Source organism: Phalangium opilio, unplaced genomic scaffold, assembly GCF_054372755.1.
Source record: "Phalangium opilio isolate 3A_F unplaced genomic scaffold, DU_Popi_V2 ptg000003l_1, whole genome shotgun sequence".
NCBI classification, from domain to species: Eukaryota; Metazoa; Arthropoda; class Arachnida; order Opiliones; family Phalangiidae; genus Phalangium; species Phalangium opilio.
In genome coordinates, this window is record NW_028324145.1 from 3,742,715 (window position 1) to 3,770,100 (window position 27,386).

The following is a 27,386-nucleotide window of genomic DNA, read 5'->3' on the forward strand; positions in this document are numbered from 1 at the left end:
TCTTTAACAGTGTTTAAACGAAACACCCGTAAATACCCCTTATAAGAAGTATATCACCTCACCACAATTTTCTCCTTTTCTCTCTCTCTCTCTCTTCAATAACGAACGAAAAATTGTATACTGCCAAAGGCGGTCTTTCACTACACCTTCGCCGCCGCCAACAACAACAGGGCATGTCAAACTAAGACCCACATCGTAGATGTTCATCATAAGATGTGGCTAAAAATCTCATAGATAATATTATTATCTATTAGTAGCAAAGACACCCGGCGTCGCCCGTCAACCCGTCGAGACATTTTTATCCTTTTTGGGGTCGCCATTTTTAAATATGTCGGAAAATCAAAGCCCGAAAACCATAAAAGCCCGTCTATAGGATATTAGGAACCAGTATACTAAATATTAAAGGAATCTGTTGAAATACACGGACGATATACCATAATTAAAGAAGGTTTTCTTTTACATTTCTGGCCGCCATTTTTCAAGATGGCGGCAGATTGGAATTGTTTTTATTAGTGCGTGCCCACTACTTAAAGAGTAACGTCCCTGCAAAATTTTAGCCTTCTGGGTAATGCGGTTTGAGCTGGGCGTTGATTATCTGTCAGTCAGTCAACTTTTGTTAATTTTTGAGGATACCTCTCCTACCTTGTAGGAGAAAAATTTGTCTTCCTCCATCCTCCTCCAAGCTCCTACGATTTTAAAAACGTCATGTTTTACAACTGGGTTGGATCAAATTTTTAGTGGCATGATCGTGGTTTCGTCACGAAATCTCGGGAGATGTCGGACTTTTTTTGACATAAATTAAACGAAGTTGTTATCGTAATTGATAAGTAAATAATAACATTCAATAAGTGACCGCAAATTTATATCCGGAGATGGTCTCCAATTACATAGTTACATGATACGAGATGTTATTAAGTCAAGTTTTCTTACTCAACTTGTTTAAGTAAAACGGGAGGGGGGGAATCGGATATGTGCGCCCTTGAGGCGGAACGTACTGTCATAGTGTCTCTATTTGGAAGTAAGTTTTTTTTTTACATGAAAATTTACCTGTTGGATTTTTATATATACGATAGACATATTTTTGACACTGTAGTTTGCAAAGAATGGAGTGAATGGACCAATAATAAGCCATGGTTGGTTGCCATAGGTTAGGGAAAACCTGGAAAAGTCAGGGAATTTCAAAATGGACCAAAAAAAAACAGGGTATTTTATGAATTTCAACTAAGTCAGATAACTTGGCATGAACTTGGTTATAGTAGCTAAAATATCTGTGGTTCAACCATCCAGCTGGATGGTGTTTACAAGGCATAATTAGATGAATAGAAAAGCGTTTTTAAGTACAAGTTTGTTGAAAAACTTTAAAAGTTTGGTGACCTCCAAGAACATAAAATTTGGACCATTGAAATTTTATTGTTTTTAAGAAGTATGTATTTTTACCAAATCAATTTTTTATTCACCCAATTCAGTTGACACTGTCGGTCTCATTGCCACCCAATTGCCGCTCCGACTCAAAATTGTCGGACACCGAATTTTAAACCCTCGAAATTGTCGCGCTCAAAGTTGTCGGACACCTAGTCGTCGTCACCCATTTTCACTATCAAGGAAACTCTGAAAGCCCTCAGACCTTGGAGGAAAAGGAGGTGGAAAGTTCGTACAAACTCAAACTTTCCTCTTCCATTCATTCAGTTAGATCTACGCATCGAAAGTTGTGAATTATTTATACTTAAATTTGGGTCACTTCTTACGAAATCTGAGATATAATTTGCTAAGATGCATCCCCATATCCCGCCGGTGTCTGTCGTTTCCTTCGCTTTATCATTTACTCTATCTGGTTAAGCCTTGTACACGTCACTTTCATCGTGTTGTGGCTCGTGGCGTGATTTCTCTAATCAGGCGACTCCCAAAAAGCCTCCTGATGGTGAATTAGGGGGTCTAGACTACAAGAAGCAGCGCAGTGTAGTCAACCAATTGATAGTTTTAGTTTTAAAACAAGGGTATTTTTTTTTCTTAGTCGTACGGTACGTCTATAAAAACGCCCCATGCAGATAAATATAGATAATTTTATCAGTTTTTTTTATTATTCTTATATATTTGGGAACATGTGATGTCTAGAAACTCAAGTGGTATGATTTACTAATATTATTTTGGTATTGCGGAAGATGTCCTTAACTTGACAATCCGTGTTATCTTGCCGTACAACGTATAAGAGTTAAAGGTAGGAGCATACCCCGCTTCTAAGACGTTGAGATTAATCTGTACAATTGACCTAAAAGCGTGTGTAGAGTATGGCCAATGAACGGATAAACGTTTTGCGGATGATAATAAAATTCGCGCGCGCTTTTAACTTTTTATTTTGAAAATGCAGCGTATCTATACACCTTAGATGTAAGGATTCGCGTCTGTACGCCTTAGTTGTACAGACGCATTTAGTTCAACTTCTAAACATGTTCGAAAGATAATAATAATTACTCGGTTCCGTACTCTTTATCAATAAAAGTTTGCAATTCTTTAAAATACGAATAATTTCACGTTGGCACATTTTTCGGATAGTTATAAAGGTCTACACATGTTCCAATGAACCAATTATGCAAAATTTTGTTATTAATTTCCTATAACTACTTTCAAATAGTTTGCCCAGATTAAGCCCCCTAAAATTTCACACCCTATATATATAGCAACGCTACTGATCTCCTCAACTAAACGTTGTAGACCCCATGCGTGTTCTTTGACCTTTTCCATTCAATTTGAGCCTAAGAAGACACCGTATACACTAATTATTTTTTGCACTGAAAATAACATTTGCAAAGCCGTTAAATTCACCCCTTCTTTCGAAGGCGCGTTCGACAGTCAAGGTATTGTAAGACAATAGTGGAAAATAAATCTGAAGTGGCCGGGTCTCTTTGCGAACTTGAAGGTTTCCCTCTTCATTCGCACTTCAAATATAAATTCACTGTGCCAAGCAATTTTTAATACCTATTATAAAAGAAGAATTAGGCCCGAAAACGAAACGTATGTACGTCGGATGCAATATTATTTAGAGGACGAGTTAATACAGGCTCCATTTGTCGAGAGAGTGTTAAAATTGCCACGTCGGCGCGCTCGCTCGTTTCCTTCCGTTTTATTCTCGGTCCAGAGGGGTCGAACATTATTTTCAGTATAAAGTTTTTGCTTGAGAGAAGAAGCGATATATTCCTTAGTAATTCAGTTCATCAGTTGGAGTGGTATAGGAACCATCACTGAATTTTAAAAGTAATTTGTCCCAAATTTCGGTCGTTAAATAGTTCAATTTTCCCTGACATACCATATTGGAGAAGCCCAACTAGTAAAATAGTTTGATTTTTCCCTGTCATATCTTACTGTAGAAGCCCATCTAGTAAAATAGTTCGGTTTTCCCTGACATACCATACTTGAGAAGCCTAACTAGAAAAATAGTTCGATTTTTCCCTGACATACCATACTGGAGGAGCCCAACGAGTAGCCTATGGCGGTAGAGAGGGGGTGTAGACTGTGTATCCCTCCCTCTGGGCGCCCGCTCTACTCGACTAGTAGGTAGGTGACACTGAGCTATAGAGATAGAAGGGTATGACGTTTGCATGCGTAGTACTGCCTTATAAACAAAGGGCTAGAAATTTTTTATCCCCTTTTCTTAACTTTAAATGCATGCGCTTCAGTGTTGCCAAGTTTGTAACTGAATTTATCACCGAATCGATCAGAACTACCAGCTTTTCAGTAGATAGCGGTTGAATTGCACTCACAAATGACTGCACTTTATCTATACTGTTATTGGTTATGATGGAGTCATATGGAGACCAAACACTTGGAATATGCACTTAACAAGTTCACTGTAAAATACTCAATGGTACCCTAGAAAGTTGGTCTTTAAACTTAAGAATTTGGTCTCTTCTAAAATTTATTAATTGACGAAAAATAATTCACATGGAAATTTAAATATTATAATATTGAAAGGGTGATTTTTATATAATTTAAGGCAAAATGTCCGAGCCCTCTATTTAACCACCGGATTTAATGTTTCCTGCGATGGAACGAAAAATCAAGATGAGATAAATCCCATAATAATACGTAGAATTGGCGTCCGATTAAAAATAAATCGTAGTTTGGTTTGTTTATTTTCAAGGATTAGTTGAACATCCAATTTAAATACATATATTTCAATTTGGGCAAATTTCTCCAGCCTGCGTTTGTGCAGGTACCTAATGAAAGACCGATTTCCAGCGGAAAGGGTTATAGTCAACTGAAAACCGAGAAATCTAGACTAACAATGGACTCGAGCGTCCGCTCAGATTTTCGAGCAAACTGAAGAATGAAAATAAACCCTAGAGAAATTCCTTTAGAGGAACCTAAAAATTCTGGAGGAAAAAACTTGAAGGGCTTTTTGTTGTTCATCTTCAGTTCGCACGGGCTTTCAGTTTGTTGAAACAAGGATTGGTTGGAACCCTTCCAACCTTTGCTCAAAAATCTGCACGGTGGCCCCATTGTTAGTCTTGATGCTCGTTTTTCAGTTCGCTAGAACATGGGAGCACATATAAGCAGTACTCCCAACTAGAAACCTTTTCGTTTTTGGAACTCAGCCTTGAACCCCAGAGAAAGAAGGAATAGAGAAGACGAAAAGACGGTGAATTGTATTATATAATAGGCCTCTTCTATGCAACTAAGCATGGGGAAAGACACGGGGGTAAAACATTGCCTTCCATCTCGCTTTTCGGCGCCTGCGCTCTACTCTCTTTGGGTTCAGAGAGTGCACAGAGACGGCAATGTATCAACCCCCTTCCCTGTATGTCTCTAAACTCACGGTTGCCTACCCCTTAAAAGAGTAATATTCGCCGTTCATAAAGTAACGAGAGTAGATAAATCTATTTCCTCCCAGCTGCCTCAAACACAGAGAACAACACACCAGTGCTATAGTAGGCCTTTAACCTTGACTTTCACGCACTCGTCTACAAGGATTTTTCTACCGTCATAACCTGGAAGCAACAATCTATGAGTCACTTTGTGAAGTATTTTGGTATTTTATATCGTTTCCGGTTGCGTCCCTTTCTCACATGGGTGTTAATTTAATTAAGAACTCAGCAACTTCATAATCGAAGGAAAAATGGTTCATTATGAAATTCTCTATGTGTCGCAACTTAAGTTCATAAGATATGTTCCATAAGTTTGTCATTGGTTAACTGAGAGCTTGTTATGAAGTAACGTAGGTCATAGATTCTCTTAGTACAGACTAAGTAGGAAGATGGACTGCTAAATTAACACCGAGTGTAGTCAATTCTCGCTTGTCGTTCTCGAACTAGCTAGAGCTGCAAGTCTCTAGCATTACGAAGTATAGGAAGTGTCATACTTATGTAACATCTTATAAACTTGTGGTCGCAACTATAGCTAAGTTATTCGGCGTTTCGCGGGTTTTTAAGGGACTGGAAATTTGTATACGTATGTAGACACTAGAAAATGTGAAATTACCTTAATTGCCAAATTTTGGAAACTGTTTGTTAAATTACTATTGTAAAATTACGGTAATATTTAAGTTGGTAATTTGAAGACCTCAACTACTAAACCCCTCAATCCGAAATCGTAATGTTAAACCAAGAAGTATACTAGATATAACTTCTTGGTTAAACTCTTGTAGCGTGGTCTTGGGTACCCTGGGTTTGTTTGGGGTGCGTTAGCTGTTAAGGACAGCTGCACTTAGAAACCTCCAAGTACAATTCTTAGAACCCGAAGGATTTCGACGTTTGTAAGTTTTTACCTGTGTGTTTGTATAAGAATGGTCGCGCTACTACTTAGCCTTGAAAACCTAAAGAAAGGCTTGGACGACGCTCTAGGGGGTCGCCAGGTCGACCCGCGACTCCAAGCATCTATTTAAGAAAAGGAAAACACTTCTCGGTGTGCTCCGGACGAAGAAGGGTAAAATCTAAGTTCTCCGCGTGTTCGACTGACCACGTCGGAGATATTCGCGCCAAGTCAAGATGTCCGCGAAAGGAGCCCTAATGTAGAACCCTCGGCGAATAAGGGCCGCGTGATCCCCTAAGTACCGGGCCTTATTTTCGTAAGACAATGCCATCCGCGCATCTGAGTGTAATCGCGGACTACATGCTACACTAGAAGAAGTCGTATTAACAAGACTACAGTCTACGTACTATGAGATAAGTCAGAACTTTAAGACTTTCACACTACGTGAGTAACGACAGACCTAAGTTGTCTCTAAGGTCGCACCAACACTTCGTGTGTGGTGTTATTGATTTAATAATAGAAATCAATAATTACTGTTGTACGTAGTGCAATAAGAAAAGTAGAAGCTATTAACTAGCTCTACTAATTGATGTACATAAGTATGTGCAGCATGAGGCACATAATAATTAATTAACGTTAAGTAGTAAGCATGGGTGCACCATTTATTAAACGTAATTAAACCATTTAGTAATTAAACTAATTAGTAACCATTTACAAATAAGACCATTCGATACTTGATTAATTTACCATTTACATTTATTATCATTTAAATATAAGTTTCTTGATTGTGTGATTATTAAGTATGTTGTGAGTCGAAATCCTTTGCATAGTTATTTATAATAAGAATTAGTAATTAGGTTAAGTTTTTGCCAACGATAGGTACTGAGCTGAACGCACTCACCACAAGATACAGGGTACGTTGAAAAATCGTTGCACTCTATGGAGCTTAACATTATGAGGTGGAAAAATTTTTGCGAGTTAGACCCAAGGTTTCGCGACCAAGGGGGTACACTTTTTTCACAGCCTAACTTTACAGCACTAGCAAGGGCTGAAAAGGTATAGTATCTCATTTCTCGTAGTGTAAGGTTAACTTTGACTTTTTGTATAGGTTTCAAAAAAAATATTTTTAAACCACGCGCTAGCTCACGTGCCAGCACGCGCTGCATTTCAATAAAAGCTTCAATTCAAATCTCGCGCTTAATTTCACGTGATTTTTTAAAACCTTTTGGGCCTATTTTTGAATTTCTAAGCCTATCAGCTACTTTAACCAACTAATATTTAGCATGCACTTTCCGACGCTTCCAAATGTAAGTTACGATTTAGTATTATTATTATTATAATTATTGTTAAAGAAAGGTCGACTGAGCTTGACTATTCCAGAACTAATTTATTCCCAAATAACGTTTCTCCCCAAAAAGGGACAGATATTATACAAAAACGATTTTTATAGGTCTAGTTTGCAAGGAAAACCCAGTTCTTTCGAAGAACCAGTACCTAAGAGGAAGCCAGTTCCTCCAGTGAAACCGCCACGACCTTCGTTAAAAAAGAGGAAGCCAGTTCCTCCAGTGAAACCCCCACGACCTTCGTTAGAAAAGAGGAAGCCAGTTCCTCCAGTGAAACCCCCACGACCTTCGTTAGAAAAGAGGAAGCCAGTTCCTCCAGTGAAACCCCCACGACCTTCGTTAGAATTAGACCGTTCGAAATTACTTATCGCTAAACCTAAAGGTTGTCTGTGTACAAGAGAGACGCACTGGGCCGCAGAATTACAAAGATTCTGTAAACACAGAAATATGTGTTTTGTTTTATTATTTAATTTGTCATTAAACATTTTAATAAAAATTATGTTATAAGCTATGTTTTAAAAATTGAGAAATTATATAAATGTTTCGACGGTCCAGCCAGCCAGACACCATAACCGTGTATCCACCAACCTAAATACATTGAACACAGTGTTTATGTTAAACTAAAAATTCCTCTTCGCGCCCAAAACTTACCTGGTACATTAATCCACCTAAAGTTGGTCCAACGATTAGTCCAATACCCAGTGACGTCTCTAGCAATGCCATTTCGAATTGCATTATTCCTATTAAGAAAATCCCGTCAGGGATTTTCTATTTATACTCAATCCGAAATCGTAATGTTAAACTCTATGGAGCTTAACATTATGAGGTGGAAAAATTTTCGCGACCAAGGGGGTACACTTTTTTCACAGCCTAACTTTACAGAACTAGCAAAGGCTGAAAAGGTATAGTTTCTCGTAGTGTAAGGTTAACTTGGCCTTTTTGTATAGGTTTAAAAAAAATATATTTTAAACCACGCGCTGCATTTCAATAAAAGTTTCAATTCAAATCTCGCGCTTAATTTCACCATTTTGATTCTCTAATTAAGTTCACGTGATTTTTTTTCACATGGTTTCAACGAATATTTTGCATAGTGTGTTTTTATACAGTTCATTGTATTATCCGACCATTCCAATTTCCGAATGTAAGTTACGATTTAGTGAAATACTATATAATTAGTCTTAAAAAATTGGACGAATGAGTTTGACTATTCCAGAACTAATTTATTCCCAAATAACGTTTCTCCCCAAAAAGGGACAGCTATTATACAAAAACGAGTTTTGCTTCGCAGTCCTTAAAAAACTGCATTTATACACAATCCGCGGCACTTTTTCAAACCCACAAAGGGCCAGAAATTAGAAATTATTTTTGTATTGCAATTTGAAATTAAGTTTAATCGATATGAGAAATTTGGTTTTAATTGCGTAGTTCAAACATTTGTTATGATTAGAAATTTTACAACAAAAACGGGTATAAATGCGGCGTTTCGGAACAAAGAGCAAAATCAAGGACGATTATGACTCGAGTTCGAATTGAAGTTTAAAACTTATACAAGATGTAACACACCTTTTCTGAATGTATGATAAATGTCTGAAATATGACACTGCTTTTAAAACCACAAATCAGAATGAGGGACCTCATTTTAGGAGTAGTAAAGCGACATTTTACTCGAAATAAGTGTTCTTATCTCTTCCACCCTGAAAAATTAAAATGTTAAAAGCTCATTTTCTATTTTTTCGCCTTAATTATTTGACAGGGATAAGTTTTTAGGGGAACAGATTGTATATAATTTCATACGTGAAAATCTAAGCTCCGTTTTTGTTGTAAAATTTCTAATCATAACAAATGTTTGAACTACGCAATTAAAACCAAATTTCTCATATCGATTAAACTTAATTTCAAATTGCAATACAAAAATAATTTCTAATTTCTGGCCCTTTGTGGGTTTGAAAAAGTGCCGCGGATTGTGTATAAATGCAGTTTTTTAAGGACTGCGAAGCAAAACTCGTTTTTGTATAATTGCATATATCACCCATGCAGTTTGATCATATTCGGTAACAAATTGTGCCAGCATGCATAAAGAAAAAACATAAATAAAAACCACTTTCTCAAATATACAGGGTGTGTGAAAGGACTAGAAATTATGGGGTCTGTTCCATAGACTATTTCGAGTCGAATATGTTCTATGACATTTTTTTTCAGTCCGGGCCACCGTTTTCAAATTATGATTTGAGTGTTTTATGGATGACCCCCTATAATTAATTAAGCAACTGAAAGACAACGCTAATTAAATTTAAGGGGCCATCCGTAAACACTTAAATCATAACTTAAAAACGGTGGCCCGGACGGCAAAATGTCATCATGAACTTTCTTACAGACCTTTCAGAAACACCTTGTGGACGATAAATAAGATTGGTATTTGAAATCCTCATAAGCTTGCACCTGCATTTTAATACAAATTGAATACGGTTGTTTAAAACGCGCGTGATGTTTGTATTTATTTTATTGCGAAAGTTATTTAGGCCTAAACATCGTATTTTAATTCGAATAGCTGATAAGAAACAATTTTTTTTAGTTAAAACATATTTGTAATAACAGCTGATAGATAAATATTTTCAAGTGGAAGGATTGAAAACTGCAACGCCTATTAGATCATCTAATCCTTGCAATGAATGTTTAAAAAAAAAGAAATAAGATAACTTTTGGAGTAAATACACTTTCACTCTCAAAATGACGTAAAAATTCGATGAATTCGATTTTAACTTTTAAAGAGGGCGCCAAACATTCGCTATTCGCCGAATACCGAGTTAATCTTCTATGTCAGAGTTCTAAAATAGTAGTTCCTGTATGTTTTATCTGGCTATATAGTACGATCTAGTTAGGTAGACTAATGAAATTGGAATTTGAAACTAGCTTTGTTATTTCCTCGTACGTAACACTATAGAATAACGTAGGCTCTTATCTGATAATAAATGCGTCTGCTTATTACTGTTGACTCATACACAAATCTTTCTCGTACCACATGTGCAAAATGTGGCACGCGCATTTTATAGGTGAAACATCACATATGACCTACTCGACAGGAATGCGGCGCCAATGTCTAATATAACTTGTTGTTATGTAATGAAAATGTCTACTTAACTCTCATTTCCGGTATTAGTTTTGTGGAAAAGTAATTTGGTTTTTTAAAGAAAGGGTTAAAAACCTTTATACTTTATCCCCCCCCCAAAAAACACATTTGACACTGAAATAACAATTTTTGACGCAAAACAGTCGAAAAAAACTGATATTTGACACAGAAAAAGTAAAACAAATGACATTTGACACAGAAAAAGTAAAACAAATGACATTTGACACAGAAAAAGTAAAACAAATGACATTTGACACAGAAAAAGTAAAACAAATGACATTTGACACCAAAAAAGTAAAAAACAATAATACTTGATACCGAAAATGTCAAAAATAATAATACTTGACACCGAAAATGTCAAAAATAATAATACTTGACACCGAAAATGTCAAAAATAATAATACTTGACACCGAAAATGTCAAAAATAATAATACTTGACACCGAAAATGTCAAAAATAATAATACTTGACACCGAAAATGTCAAAAATAATAATACTTGACACCGAAAATGTCAAAAATAATAATACTTGACACCGAAAATGTCAAAAATAATAATACTTGACACCGAAAATGTCAAAAATAATAATACTTGACACCGAAAATGTCAAAAATAATAATATTTGATACCGAAAATGTCAAAAATAATAATATTTGATACCGAAAATGTCAAAAATAATAATATTTGATACCGAAAATGTCAAAAATATAATCTTTTTTGACGCTAAAACAGTCGAAAAAATCTTATATTTGACACTGAAAATGTCAAAAACAATATTTGACACCAAAAAAGTCAAAAATAATCTTTTTTGACGCCAAAACTCTTGAAAAAAAAACTTATATTTTACACCGAAGATATCAAAACTAATAATATTAGACACCGAAAATATAAAAAAAAAACTTCATCCCGAATAACTAAAAAAAAAAACAGAATAATTCAAGAACTTTGGGTTAAATTTGGCGCGAAAAGATCGTTATCATTCATTCTAGCGTCATTTCCTCTAAAGGCTCCTGGTTTTGCTTATTTTTGGCGGGAAAAAGTATCTTCCAGACACGCTCTAAGATGCCGCGCCTAATTTATCCCCGGGGATTGATTAGGTTCTGTTATAGGAAGTTGTAAATTGCGTGTTCGGGCTCGTTTAATCACGTGGTACATTTTAAGTACTGATATTTTCGATTATTTTTCGACTTTCGTCTTCATCCAGGCACGAATGTTTTAAAGGGAGATAAGGATTATCGGTATGGGATGATTATTGGCTTTGTCGCCATTAAGGGGAGAAATAATCAATTTAAAAGTAATTAACTTGTTGCAAAGACAATTTCTGAAAAGTCTGCCTTAAATTAAAGGGTGTGTTCTTGGGTCAAATTGAGTGGACAGTGCCATCGAAGAACATGTGGTCTACAATATTTAGTTAATGATAATGACTCCCAAACATTGATTGGCCCCTAAAACAATTAATTAGTCACAAATGTGGAGTAACTTCTACCCATTTATTTGTAATAGATAAAGGTTCAACAACGTTGTTAGACTGAAGACCTTTTCGACGTAAGAAAAGGGGGTAGGCAACCAGTTTGACAATAATTAATTAGTGATAGATTTCTCAGCAACACCTTGTAAACTAATTTGCATGACAATTGTAATTAATAAATTAAAGTTTCATCAAGAAGCGATAACTAGGGAGAAGTTATTCGCGCGCCATAGTCCTAGTCCCCTTTCAAAATACAAGGGGGGACGTAAAAGGAGGCCGGGCTATTTCGCCTCTCCTCAGTCGGAAAATACGCAATTTTCGTCATTCGCGTCGCGCTGAAGTAAGTTTTCAAGAACCAATGAGATGCTGGTTGTAATTTAGAGGCGGGGATTAACTCCAGACCTACGTTTGGACTGGAGATAAAGCTAGAAATGTGGCGAATTTAATTTATACCTTCTCCCTAGTAAACTAGATATCGCTTCTTGGTTTCATCAGATCTTCATGAAACATTTTTTCTTAATCAAAACTAAAACCATTATCATTGACGAATAGGGTCAAAGGTTGATTTTACATTTGAGGAGAAAACAAGTAAAGCGAAAATAAGTGACGCTGTAATCTTTGACCCTTAGTTTATTTTACTTTGAAGTTAACGCAACACACTGATTACCAGTTATCGAAAAATTCACGTCAGTCTTTGGAGGTATTTTACCGTGTCTGAACTGCGCACTTAAAATTTATTTAGCGTTTTTGATAAAGTGAAATATATATTTGTTCTAGATCAAAATTCTTTCATAGATAACGCCGATGGATAATAGACTTACTAATTTCCACGTGGAAATGAATCTCAAGGATTCAGGAAAAGATTAGGGTTAACAGTCGCTGGCGTATTTTTCAAATGTAATCCTTCATTTTTCCTGTATAGAAAGCTTTCAGTTGGAGGAGGAGCTGAGTCTCGTGACGTAATTTACGCTGCCATTTTGGTGGGTTTAGAGCAGGAATGAAGCTGAGACCACCCAATATGCAGTGTTGGGCACATTTATTTCGATATATCTTTTTACCTATCAAAATATTTTTGTTTTCGCCCCTATCAATTTTTTACCTATCAAAATATTTTGGATTTCGCCCCGATCAATTTTTTACCTATCAAAATATTTTGGATTTCGCCCCGATCAATTTTTTACCTATCAAAATATTTTGGATTTCGCACCTATCAATTTTTTACCTATCAAAATATTTTGGATTTCGCACCTATCAATTTTTTACCTATCAAAATATTTTGGATTTTGCACCTATCAATTTTTTACCTATCAATGATAGGTTTTTACAAGTTCCCGTGATGAAATAGATAACAGAAATAAGGAGAAGGAGCTTAGTTACTAACTTACTACCGCGAAATTTCCGATTAATTTTATGTGTAATTTCTTTTGACTGATCACTAGAATAAATAAACCGATTCGCGGAAACAATCCAATGAATCTGCAGGCTAGCTTCGGAGGGAGAAATACCGCGAAAAGGGACAGCTTCAAAATAACTGAGGAGTTACAGCCTTTCATTTCTTCGGCATATTGTCCATCGCTTGAAACTTTCGTTCACACCGGGAGGGTGGGAACCGTCGGACCGTGGGAGGGGTGGCGAGAGTTAGCAGATTCTGGGTTAGAGCCCTGAGACCTAACCGAGGCTCTTTTTTTTCAGGCGCATGCGCGATTTTTTTCTCCGGACCGTCGGCCGCTAAAATTTACTCTCGCGTGAGTCGCGACGGCGCGAGTCGTTAGGCTTAGAAATTTGAAACTTGGTTTTTTTCTCTCTCTAACGTCAGTGATGACGTACTTGCGCACCGCTGATGCGTAGTAGCTACAAGTCGGCCTCGGGTAGATCTCTCTCCAGACCTACCGGGAAGAGGGAAGGAAGGAACTCACTAAAATTTTATTAAATATATTAGAAATATCATTTTTGCTTTCAAATATTTTTAATAGGTAGCGATACCTATCAAATTTAAATCAAATTAAATTTTCTTAAAAACTAATGAATCAGGAAAAGTATCAAAAAAATTCCTTAGGAATCGGAACTTTCAAACTCAATTTTTCAAGCCTATCATTTATAGGCTGATCTATCACTATCAAAATCGGTCAAATGATAGGTAGATTTTTTTCCAACTATCAAATAAAGTATCAGATTCAAAAAAGATATGATAGTGCCCATCACTGCCAATATGGCTACCAGAACAGCAGTAAGACTTGGGTGGGTGTGACGTACTACTATTCCATCTGAAAGCTCTCTATTTAAGAGATAGTCACATAAGACATAGCCAACTTGGTCACGCCCGTACTGAAGAATATAAATTAATTTCCAATGTCAAAATAATGGGTTCAGTTCTAAATCTCAAAATATCATCGGAACTAACGGTCCAAATATATTGAAATTTTACTGATAGGTGTATTTTGATCTATTCTATTTTACTGAAATGGTATGGTATTAAAGTTTTAAATTGAATAGTGGTATTAAAGTTTTAAATTGAATAGTGGTATTAAAGTTTTAAATTGAATAGTGGTATTAAAGTTTTAAATTGAATAGTGTTTTTAAATAATAATTAATTTACAATGTCAAATTATTATTTAAAAAATTATCGACTTTAAAACTTTGAAACCTTTTAATCATAATAGAATAGATCAAAATACACCTTTTAGTAAAATTTCAGTACATTTAGACAAGTAGTTCGGAAGATATCTTGAGACTTAAAACTGAACCCATCATTTTTGACATTGGAAATTAATTTTTATATTAAAAAAATATCCAGTGTATAATTTAGAATCCTTTTTAGCATACCAAAAATGTTGTAAGTGTTTTCGCAATTAATTTTATTGTGCACACCTTATAAACCTTTCAATTATTTAGGCGTTTCCATTTTACACAAATTCCTTGTTAAAAATTCTTCGCTAAACAAAAACTTAATAGTGACGTACCCAGAATTACCTCAACTCGTATGATTCTCACGTGAAATTAGATAATAATACTTTCTCGCTTATCTAATTCGCGGGTGATTTCCCCATCCGTGTTTAACAACTTATTAACTCATTAAAAATATTTATATTTTGGGTTTTAGTCAATTTTTAAACAATATTTTCGAAACATTTTTCCCATGGCCCTGAACGAAATTAATCGTAACCTAAATTGCGGAATGGTTCGAAATGTCATGTTTGATAACATTATACTATGCTCCCGTTTAAAATTACTACAATTAATCGATATTAATCATATCGAATCAAATCTTAGATTAAATGGATATGATCATCAGGATTAGCCTCATTTCCTATAAAGCTATGGCCTCGTGATTTTAAAGGTCACGTGTGTAGTGTTTATATTGCATTGTTATTAAACCACGTGGGGTAATTAATAACAATGGCTCTTGATGTTGACCGTAAAAGTTTAGGGATCAGGGTTGGTTTGGATGTTTTGAATTTTGAAGGTTGTGTTAAAATCTTCTTGTGAATCATTGCAGCACTGATTGCAGTGCTCTGAGTGCGCATTTTTATTTATTGTATATTTAGAAAGTGGTTTGTTTATTTCTTCTATACGCACAGTCCCAATTTGTTAATTTCCTAACAAACACCATAAGTTTATATGATATGTTCCATAACTATAACACTACTTGTACTTCGTAATGCTAGAGATTTACTTAGAGCTAGTTCGAGAACGACAAGCGAGAATTGACTACACACGGTTTTAAAGTCCATATTCTTATTTAGTCTGTGCTAAGCCTTTGACAGCGCCTCACCAGACGTCGCTTTACGAGAATATGTGTCACTTCATGACAAGCTCTCAGTAACCAGTGACAAACTTATAGAACATATCTTATGAACTTATGGTAAAACTATAGGTGAAATGTTTTGGTAGTAGATTGGTGGAGTTCCTCAAAAGGTTGGGAAGGAAGCCAACCCCTTGCCTGTTAACAACGCCCCTTTGGTGTTTTCTTTTCTTCTGGAATTAATGGAATAGTCTATAGGAAACGTCCTGGTTCCTACGCCGGATAGCTTAGGTAGTTTTTTTATATAAAAGTTTACAACATTTTCTCTTCATATTCGATGTCTCAGGCCACAAATGGATTTTTTAAACTAGACCTCTTTAAACGTAATCTCTTAAATTGAAAAACAATAATTATTGAAATCAGTCAAGTCATCGCAAAGAAACAGAATTGTCGACATTGTGACAAACACCAAAATAGCTACACTGATCCGTAAGGAAATAAAGCGAGCGTAGGACTCAACCTTATTTATATCATAGATAAGATAGTACATTTAAAAATATAAAATCTCTTCAGGGTCCAATAGATTATTTCAACGAAATACATTATCCTCGATTTGACGTCACTCACGCTTTCAGTTTTTAATTTGGCATATTCTTTTGGAGTTTTGAAAGCGAAATATATGAAAAACAGGATACGGCTATCCGGATTGTTAGTTATTGTAAGCTTTCTTGAGGTTTTAACGGATTTTGAATTTGTTACACTCATACCTCAGAACTTCCGGAACTATCCCGGGTCAATCCTGGTTCAGTAACCGTCTGCAACTCGAGTTAAAGTGGACAAATCATCGAATTGTTATGTATACAATGTGGTTTATCTATTCGAGACCATAAGTCTATTATGTAAGGTCCCCATAAGTATGAGTCCCCAATTAGGTCCTATACTACCAGCATTGTACTCGTATTAACATTTTGAAAATTTGGCGGGTACGATAAAAGCGCCATCTATAATTCCTAGGCTGTTTGGTTATACCGGAAGCTAGGACAGGAATTTCAACTTTTTCACGGCGGCGGGTACCGTTTACATTGCTGTTTATTTGGTAAAATCATGTCACATACTTTAAATATAATGGCAGAGACAAATAAAAGCGGTCATTGTCATCTTTATGTGGAGGATTAAGTTAAGTTACAAGATGAAAACAAGCTACACTTTCAGTTAACTGACTGAAGTAATGGATCTGGCAGTTTTTCTTGATAAGACTTTAAATGGCAAGGCTTAACTTCAGATTGAACATCTTTAACGGTGTTAAGAAGTTAATCTAATAGTAACACTAGATACTTTTCGTGCAAATTGTTTTCTACTAACCTTGATGCATTCTACCTCTTTATGTGATAATTAAATGCACTTCTTCATTTAAATACTACTTTAGTTTAGGCTACTACCTCCCAGCTCCATTCCTGGCCGCCGCCATTTTTATACCTGCCCACGCGATTCAATCTTTAAGTCTAAGACATGCGCAATACGAAATTCGATTACGTCAGCTCCGCTTTGTGGTACCTTCAGAGTCCGACAGGGGGCGAAGAAATTTCCTTACCTGCTTCCTTCATTAGTGGCATTTGCTCTTGACTTAAATTGACGTTGTTTCTGACTTATGGGGACCTTACATAATAGACTTATGTCGAGACCAATGGGATAGTATTTTACTATACTATAAGCATAACCCAAACCCTATAATGAATAAGTATGGGTCTGCAGGAGGGGCTTTTGGTATCGACATTATCCATTCGAAAATTAAAAAATTATATATCTGCTGAGTCACCTGCCTTCAAAAATTTCGTCTCCAAACCGGAAGAGATTGTTTAATTGGTGGTGTAGAGATGCAGATGGATTCTTCTAGAACGAGAAGTTGTCCACCAGGAACACTGCACTATCTTAAAGGGAAAGGATACGTGCTCATAAGAAACGGTGAGCACACAAAAAAGGAGGCTAGGAGAGACCAAATTCTCCTTCATTTCCCCTCCCTTTCAAAATCGGTACGGAGCACAGGCACAGTCGTACAGTTCCGCACATGCGCAATAAGCGCAAGCCGCGCAACAGAGGGAAGTTTGTTTACAACTTAAGGCCAAAGCAAAGCACTGCTATGGTGGTTCGTGCATGTTTACCTTAGCCTAAGGCTACAGCTAACCACTCTGATCTCCAGTGTGAGCCTCTAACCCAAGGTTCATAAATAATAAAATAGCAGCCTCTAACCGTCTTTTCGTATTTACCCATTTCAATTTCTTTCTTAACTGACCACGTGATGTCTGGCTATTCCACAGTACGTCGGGGTAGGTGCGCATGAGATACAGAAACTACTGCGCCGTTCAAGTTAACTTCCCCCTTCCCTCTTTGGTTCCTCTTTCTCTACTTCCTCCATGTAAGAAATATCTTTTTACGTTACTTATGGAGAGTACTATATGCTTATGCTACAATCTAAAGTTTTAGTGGTTTATGCTCCGTTTCAACGTGAAAAGTTAACAGAAAGGAAACAATGTCGTAAGGATACTCCATACTAAAACCCGTATATAGAAAAGCGACCTCTAACAATTCGTTCAGTCATAGGGTGTCGGTTATAAAAATGAATTACATGTTTTATAAATCTGGTTGAGATTGTTTTTAAACTTCTTTTTTTCAGTTTTACCCCCCAGGCAATATTGCACAAGTTGTTACCAATTCTCTAAGAAACTATAAGAACGCAGACATAATCACCTGATTTTGCTTAATGTAATTGTTGGGTTATGAATAACGCAGTTTTTAGTCTTCGAAGTATTGCTTTATGTTAGGTTAGGAAAATAAACAGAGAATTGAAGAATGTTCCAAATGTTACCTTCGATTAAAAAGAAGTACTAGGTCATAGTAACGTTATCTTATAACATAAGTGATAAAAAGACAGGTATTTTAAATCGTTTAAAATTGGAATTTAAAGAATTTCACGTCTCCTGTTCTGGGAACATGGCCTGACTATTCTATTCATTCCTGAGTTAGGCGAAATATGTCTTAAACAATAAATAATAATAATAATAATCTACCGGTATCGAAATATTAAGTCATCTATTGTTGGAGTTATCTATTCCAACTCTTTATCATCATATCACATTTTAAAATTTAGGTTATAGTAAAATTTATTTAGATTATAGTTGCCAAAACTAAAATATAGCGTGTTCATGACGTCATGATATTCCACCACGTGATTCACGGCGTACAGTTAGGTATAGGTGTGAAATAACAGAAAATTTGTTGTTTTGTAGCAATGTTAAGTTGTAATGAATTCTTTGGCGTATGAATATTTGTTGTTAAAGGGACTCTCCAAAGAAGTCAGCGGTGGGTGGGTAAAATTATTTGAAATACGTTACCGGCGCCACGTGACGTCAAGATCCAAAGGCTCACTATACCAAGTACTTGTTTTCACCAGAGATTGCAGGGCCTATTCTCTCAAATGCTAGTTTTTTAAAAAAATAAAATATTTGGAACCATTTTCTTAAATTATAGGCGATTACTTAAGTTTAAATGAGTCAAATGAGCGATTAAGGGCTCATTTTGTATAGACCGAAAATCTGCAGGCTATCCATAAACGGTCACAAGACTGTGTCAGAGGATCCCGAGAAGAAACGAGAATAATTAATCAACCCCACAAATTGCATAATTAATTTTAGCCCAAATGGATAACGGCGAAACATTAAAATTTACCCCTTCTTTATATTGCCTTATCTAGGCCTATATGTTTTTCCTGACTCAAGGTCAACGAAAAAGGAGCTTTGTTTGTAAGACGCGATGATTCATTGTCTCGCGTGATATGGCTGCTGTCTCAAAATGGGTGCAATACCTTAGAAATAATCTAAACTTGATGCTTTCGTCTTCATGCTGGCTTTAATCAATTATTTGCTATAGCAAGCTATGATTTTCTAAAAAGTAACCCCTATATATTCAAAGGAAGAAACAATATATTTTGAAACACAAAATTTTTGGAGACGAGCAGACTAAATATCGCTACGGTAGCAGACAGGGACAGAAATAACTTACATAAGCATCGTTTTTATTGAATATTTGTCCAATGACCCCTATTGTTTTCTAAAATAAAATTTTATCGGACGCTATCGCATGGAGACACGGAAATAAGCAAATACTTTTATCGGGCATTTGTCCAGTAAGTAATTTTGTAAAATGTTATCGGACACGTTCCTGACGCTTTTGCTTAATTCCTACCCCTTGTTCTTGGGCACTTTGATAGACCCTGGTTTCAAAAGGTGAGGGTAAAATAGAACCTGATGTTTAACCACCTTGTTTTCTACAGACTGAACATCCGGTATGTGGATCCAAAGTCGTTAGATATGGCTTCAAGCAACACGGACTAAATTTGGTGGACTGGTAACGTTTAAGCCTTCTAAAGTCTTTGGATCCACATGCCGGATGTTCGTGACACCCTTCTAAGTCTTACCAGGGTTCTGGCAGCCATATTGGTGGGCTTCAGCTTTCCTCCTGCATTCAACCCATCAGTATATAGAGAGCTTTCAGTTGGGGGAGGAGCTATGATTTGTGGGATGATTTATTCGGCCATATTTCAGGGTTTAATGCAGAAGTGAAGGAGAAAACCACCAATATGGCTGCCAGAACTGAGGTAAGACTTAGGAGGGTCTGACGTAGTACTGACCTAACTGAAGGTGATAATAAACAAGCTAATTAGCAATAATTTGGAAAAGTAGCAATATTTAGGGGTGAAAACATACTCAATTTCGTAATATTTAGGAAAAGGGGGAAATTATTCAGTTGAAAAACCTTTGCAATAACAAAAACAGGCGCACATTTAGACGCTCATTTAAGCAGACGAAACTGTATTGCCCTATGAAAAAGGTCTGTAGACCATTCCTGTAATGCCATAGGAAAAGTAAACAGCACAGGAACCGGGCCGCCATATTAGGGTAGTTCCCTCGCGCGAGGAAGCACCGCAAGCGACAGTGTGAGTCGACTAGCCTCCCGTGTGTAGCGAACGCGAGCTCCATCTAGCGTTGCCTCTTGGCGCTAGGGAACTCCCTTAATATGGCGGCCCTTCTTCTGTGCATACTTTCTCGGCAAGTATAATAACCGTATCAGTAAACTTTATTTTGTTATTTTTATCTTTGTTGTTGTGCAAAATAGATCAGTTTACGTTATTCAGAAATTGAATGATTTATCATTATTGTAAATCAAAACTCTTGTTTAAATTTCATTGTACCACGATAATGTATTTTAATCTTTGAACCAAGGCTTAGATATTCTTTGAAAAAAAAACCAAAATGTAATTCCCGAGGGTGTCATCCAAAATTTATAGTTTTTATTTCCATATTTTGGTCATTCTCTTAAAGTGCTCAGTATGCTCTCGCGAGGTCCTAAATATATCTAATGGATCCGGAACAAGATCATAAAAAGATAACCCCATACACAACGCAAAGCCAAACACCGAGGGTCCAATGCCCATCATGATACCGTGGCTGTTTAATTTAAATTTTATCGCGTCGAAAAACCAATAAAAAATGCTTCGGACGTTGTTAAAATGGCACCCTACAATACGGTGACGTCATATTTGTTGCGAGGAAGAATAATAATAAAAAAGAAGACGAATAATATAAGAATAGTCCAATCAAATCTCGCTTCCGTCTCGAGCGCGCGCGCGCCATACTCGCGATCTTCCATTTTTTCCCGCCATAAAAATCTCCCGCCAAAATCGTTCTGGGGGATAATCCGCGTCAGTTTAACTTGAAAGTAATTAAAATCCCTTTCGCTGACAGTCGGCGATGTGCGTTCCCAAGGTTTTTAGGTAAAGGTGAAGGTTAGCGACTCAACACCCAGCCCAAATCACTTTACCTAGATCTAGATGGTTGAAATTTTGCGTGGACGTTTATCTTAAGTAGTAGCCAGGCACTAAGAAAGATTTTTCCAATCCACCGCCATCTTGAAAAATGGCGATCGTAAATGTAAAATAATTTTCTTTATGAAATAACGGACGCGCGTTTCAACCGATTTCTCTAAAATTTAGTACAATGATTAGCTATATCCTATAGACGGGCTTTATGGCTTTTGGGTTCTATTTTCCGACATCTTTTAAAATGGCGGCTCGAAAAGTAATAAAAAAATGTCTCGACTCGCGCCTTGCTGCTATAGAGCTATCTCAGTTGTGACGTCAGTGCCTAGGTAAAACGACACGAGTTTAGCTTTGGCAGTGGGCGGCCATGTTTGGTACCGCTTTGGTTCTATGGGCAAAGAGCATGAGTGACGTCACACTAATCCTTCTGAGATAGCTCTGTTGACTGACCAACTGATAATGATATTTCGCAATTCGGGGCATCTGAGCTCCCGCTTATCCTCGAAAGTGGAATTGCTTTTCGTGGTTAATCATAAGAAAATGCGCTTGTTGACGCGCGCCCCTTCCCATATTCTTCATTAACCTTGCCCACGTTACAGTTAGTTTAAGCTCAGATTGACGTCGGTGGTTACGAGGAGACGATACGACTTTAGTTAGGAAAACATTAGGGAAACGGTTTGAACAGTTTTCGGAAGCTCTCGAGAAGAGCGAGCTCGTTGGCGCCATCTACTCGTTATTGTGGTTAACTAAAAATCCAAATATATCCATGAAAAGGTTCTGGACCATAAAGCAAAACTTTTTCCGTCAGGGTAAGAAGCTCTTGGATTGGTCACGTGGTTCATGGCTGAATTGGCTTTAATCTTCAATCCTAACTCCATCCCCGCAATACACTGCACCCTAGCTCTTGTTAATTCTTCATTTTTATGACTGCGGATGTAGATCGGAGAGTAATAGCAGCTCCCTGCGTAAATATAATCAATTGTTATAGAGAAAATGTATTAAGCGCTGTTAGCTTTCATTCAGTCTTCTCCGCAACCCGGAAGGAATCAAATTTATGACATTTTGAACTCAAGATTTTTTAAAATTTTGTTTTATTGTTTGGAAGCTATTGCAGATAGTTTTTTATATCTGACGTCATATTTATCCTTTGATGTGAATTATATCTATGGGTACTTGAGTGTTTAACCAGACGTGATTTTTAAAGGAAAGAGTCAAGCTAAAATGTTCATTCATTACTGCTTAAAATGCTAGAATCGATAATAATTCTCATATTTGCATGGGTAATTAAATATTTGCTTTTAATTAACTAACGTTGGGTGCGGAAAATATCCCTGGAAGATTCTTTCTCTGTTACTAGCAATTTACTTGGTCTATATCAGCGATTCTCAAATCAGAATTCAATATTGGCGATAGCTGATAGGCCAAGTAAATTGCTTGCCTAATAAGGATGGACTCTTTCAAGGTTAATAACTTAATATTTACACCCATAATTTGTTAATTAAAGCTTATAGTTAATTACCCATGCAATGTGAGACTTATTAGGCCTAGTTTTCGATTTTTAACAATAATGAATTATTTAAGGCCAGTAAAATTTTACGTCGAGTGGTCGTACTCGTGAAAATTTGACCTAAAAAATTAAAATTGCATCAGTACTTTGTATGTTTAACGCAAAGTTTCTCGTTACAAAATCGAAAATTATGCGAAAATTACTTTTTCCACGTCTAACGCTGTTCTCAAGTTACTTATAATGTCTGTTGACACATAGGAGTCATTCCATTAGACACCTGGGTGATTTTTATTAGCGAATTCTCATTGAAGTGTATAGCGTTAATAGAGAAAGTCATCAGCGTAACCAAGGCAACCACTGACAATTGTATAGTGTATAATATATCAGAACCTCCTAACCTATAATCGGGGTCAGCCCTGCATGGAAAAACGCAGGTGTGCCATGTCTACCATTACCATCGCTTTGTAGTGTAAGTGGTGAAAATGAAAAACACAATTGAAACAGCTCCTGTTGTTTTAAAACGCGTTTGGAGCTACAATTCGACCGAAAGATTAAGCTTCAATTTCTCAGATTTTACTGAAACTTGTCTTATTTATACGTTAAGAATCCATGAATTTTGAAAATTTTTGCTGATGTTTTTCAAATCAAACTACACTGGACTCATGAAACTTGAGTATTTTACCCTTTTGTTATTGGCCCAATCAAAGTACGCTTGTACTCTAGAGACTCGGAGGAGAAAAGTTTTGATTCTGGAGTAGTAATTAAACTCTACAGCGTTAACACGAGAAGGCCCTTGCCACGCATGGCCGTACCGCGGTTTTTGGTTCCGTATAAGCTATAGGTGCCACCTGGTTGTAGCAACAAGAACTGCTATTCACACGCGACTAAGCTAGTAAAAACGTTTTACCGAGAGATGGCAGCTGTTAATAATGCCCAATCACGAAAAGCATGCTGGGATTTTAAAACATCAGGAGGGCCTCCATCAATTCTATTCCAAAATCAAACTTTCCTCCTCCAAGCTTGGACATAAGCTCTAAAGTGTCTGTATAGCAGAAAGTAGCTCCTTGCTGATTATTTATTAAATTTTCAATGGATTTTATCTTAAAATTTAACAGAAAAACCCCTTATATTTTTTGAAAGTCTTGGAAAGTTTGCTTGCGAAAATATCAGAAAACTGGTGTCTGTGTTCCGTACAATCTTTTAGAGATCTTGGAAAAAATTTATTTATTTACTTCTAAGTCACTCGAGGACTATAATTTCAAGATTATTTAAGCAACCACGATTGTAATCTAGAGAACGGATACTCAACAAGTATATACAGGACTAGTGACACCATTAAACTTAATATGAAGGCTCCGCAAAACAAAGGAATCTGAAAGGAAAAAAGCCGATCAGTACAGGTTCATACCTTATCCCCATAATGACGTCATGCATACGTATTAATAACTCACAATGCCGATTAAAGTGAAGTGGAAAGTACTCCTCAAATTTCCGAGATAGAATTCTATCAACTGATTATGGCACAAATACCCGCAATATGACAAACGGCTTAATGGAGTCCATAAACTCCACGACAAAATGGCGTTAATTTTGCCTAAATGTTTAACATTAGTCTATAAAATTTAAATTTGACAAAAGAGTGAGTGCCGGGCTTACCCCCTAAGCCTAATGTGCAAAGGAATATGATCCAGGCCACGGAGAGTCCCCAAGCCGTGCGTCCCAATGTATTGTACAATGCCCGACCTGTTCTACCCATGTCTTCGTTATTTAAACCATAGATTAGGGATAAGTTCATAAATGCAGCCATAATCCAACCCATAATTAAATAGATCTGTAAATAAAAACGAAAACACATGTAAATAACTTCACAGAGCCCCAGTATTGACACTGGAAAAACCTTTTCAATTAGGTTACTTGTGATTAGAATTATTAACACACTTTCTTAATTTTGATTATACTATTTCCTATTCGCCGTAGAATGAATGCCAGTAAGGAACCAACTAGAAAAGGTCCAATTCGAACGTGAGGCAGAGTGTACATATCTTCAAATCGAAGCGTATTTCTATCAATAAAGACATACTTGTTGTAATTATGACCTTATATCCTATCAATAATAAATAATTATATTCTTACAATCTAGAATCAGTTGGCATTTTAAACATAGTATTGTCAGAAACCAATTCTATATCGTCTCTGTAATAAATGCAAAAGGAAGCGATAATCGAAACGAGCCATAAAGTTCCCAAAATGACCAATCCTAGAGACGGATTCTTCCTAGAAAGTAGTTACATAAACTCATAAGGAACCTTGCGCAGTAGTCTCTGCAATGCTTAGAAGATACGTTCAATTCCTATGCTTGGCAATGCTGGAGACTTACTGAGAGCTAGTTCGAGAACAACACGAGAGTTAACTACACTCAGTTTTTGAGGTCCATCTGCCTATTTAGTCTGTACTAATTAAAGGCCGACTTCCATCGAAAAGAGTTCTAGCGAACTGAAAACTGAGCATCGAGACTAACAATGAAGCGACCGTGCCGATTTTCGAAGCCCCGCTGGGTCAAAAGCTGGAAGGGTTCTCGCTAACTGAAAGCCGTGCAATGTGGTTCTAGCGAACTGAAGATGAACAATAGAAATCCATTTAAATTTATTTCCTCTCGAATTTTTGCTTTCGCCTGAAAAAAAATTCTCTATTGTGTATCTTCAGTTCGCTAAACCACATTGCACGGCTTTCAGTTAGCTAGAACCCTTCCATCTTTTACCCCAGCGGGGATTCGAAAATCGGCACGGTCGCTCCATTGTTAGCCATCTCGATGCTCGGTTGTCAGTTCGCTAGAACTCTTTTCGATGGAAGTCGGCCTTTAAGCCTTTGACAGCGCCTGACCAGGCATCGCTTTACGAGAATCTATGAAGTTTCATCTGCGTCACTTCATGACAAGCTCTCAGTAACCAGTGACAAACTTATGGAACATATCTTATGAACTTATGTTATTACGCACCGTTTTAGGAATATTAAGAAAACGGGACTAATTAGGAACAATTGGATGTCGACTGCCAGATACCAAGAATATACCAAGCACTACATAGCATTTGTCAAATATCGTTTTAATAAAGTAATAAAAAAGTAAAGGAAGGGATTCCAATACCTACCTGTTCTTCTAATTTAAAGAAATTCGATATGTATAGTAAATTATACCACCATGTGGTTCTACACTGTTCGATACTTTCGTCCATTGCGATGAATTCCCACAATGGACCGTCGCCAACGTGTTTCCAAATCGAGGCGTAAAACAAGATTATGAACGCGTACGTTGGCGTTAATCTTAAATTAATTTGCATAATTAATTAATTATCAATGATATACTATTCACGTGTGCACACTTCCGTTCAGTAATGAATAGGGATGAACCGGTACCGATACCATATCTGTATCGTCACCGATACTCGGGGTTTCCCGATAGTATCGTCACCGATACTCGGGGTTTCCCGATAGTATCGTCACCGATACTCGGGGTTTCCCGATAGTATCGTCACCGATACTCGGGGTTTCCCGATAGTATCGTCACCGATACTCGGGGTTTCCCGATAGTATCGTCACCGATACTCGGGGTTTCCCGATAGTATCGTCACCGATACTCGGGGTTTCCCGATAGTATCGTCACCGATACTCGGGGTTTCCCGATAGTATCGTCACCGATACTCGGGGTTTCCCGATAGTATCGTCACCGATACTCGGGGTTTCCCGATAGTATCGTCACCGATACTCGGGGTTTCCCGATAGTATCGTCACCGATACTCGGGGTTTCCCGATAGTATCGTCACCGATACTCGGGGTTTCCCGATAGTATCGTCACCGATACTCGGGGTTTCCCGATAGTATCGTCACCGATACTCGGGGTTTCCCGATAGTATCGTCACCGATACTCGGGGTTTCCCGATAGTATCGTCACCGATACTCGGGGTTTCCCGATAGTATCGTCACCGATACTCGGGGTTTCCCGATAGTATCGTCACCGATACTCGGGGTTTCCCGATAGTATCGTCACCGATACTCGGGGTTTCCCGATGGTATCGTCACCGATACTCGGGGTTTCCCGATGGTATCGTCACCGATACTCGGGGTTTCCCGATGGTATCGTCACCGATACTCGGGGTTTCCCGATGGTATCGTCACCGATACTCGGGGTTTCCCGATGGTATCGTCACCGATACTCGGGGTTTCCCGATGGTATCGTCACCGATACTCGGGGTTTCCCGATGGTATCGTCACCGATACTCGGGGTTTCCCGATGGTATCGTCACCGATACTCGGGGTTTCCCGATGGTATCGTCACCGATACTCGGGGTTTCCCGATGGTATCGTCACCGATACTCGGGGTTTCCCGATGGTATCGTCACCGATACTCGGGGTTTCCCGATGGTATCGTCACCGATACTCGGGGTTTCCCGATGGTATCGTCACCGATACTCGGGGTTTCCCGATGGTATCGTCACCGATACTCGGGGTTTCCCGATGGTATCGTCACCGATACTCGGGGTTTCCCGATGGTATCGTCACCGATACTCGGGGTTTCCCGATGGTATCGTCAC

The 27,386-nt window shown here is 37.4% G+C and overlaps 2 protein-coding genes and 1 long non-coding RNA gene across 14 annotated transcripts in view; 2 read left to right on the top strand and 1 right to left on the bottom strand.

Moving 5' to 3' along the window:
- Positions 1 to 27,386, top strand: part of LOC149717149 (uncharacterized) — a 371,656-nt gene that overhangs the window by 244,108 nt on the left and 100,162 nt on the right. The window lies entirely within an intron of this gene.
- On the top strand, positions 1,445 to 10,301 carry LOC149717161 (uncharacterized). The gene is made up of 2 exons (XR_016366057.1): positions 1,445 to 6,798; positions 7,193 to 10,301. It is a non-coding gene; the product is annotated as an uncharacterized LOC149717161 (long non-coding RNA).
- On the bottom strand, positions 24,043 to 24,559 carry LOC149717162 (O-acyltransferase like protein-like). Its single transcript, XM_089834530.1, has 3 exons — positions 24,457 to 24,559; positions 24,252 to 24,394; positions 24,043 to 24,172 (listed from the first exon to the last, which is right to left on the bottom strand). Exons 1-3 carry the CDS (start codon positions 24,554 to 24,556, stop codon positions 24,065 to 24,067), a joined length of 351 nt encoding a protein of 116 aa, XP_089690656.1. The 5' UTR covers positions 24,557 to 24,559; the 3' UTR covers positions 24,043 to 24,064.

Excerpts from the sequence above, each read along its gene's own strand:
- LOC149717162 (XM_089834530.1), bottom strand. The coding sequence starts at position 24,556 with ATGGGTAGAACAGGTCGGGCATTGTACAATACATTGGGACGCACGGCT. Across the intron at positions 24,395-24,456 it reads TTGCACATTAGGCTTAGGGG|GCAAAATTAACGCCATTTTG; the intron begins GTAAGCCCGGCA and ends TTAAACATTTAG. Across the intron at positions 24,173-24,251 it reads ACTTCACTTTAATCGGCATT|ATTCCTTTGTTTTGCGGAGC; the intron begins GTGAGTTATTAA and ends TTTTCCTTTCAG.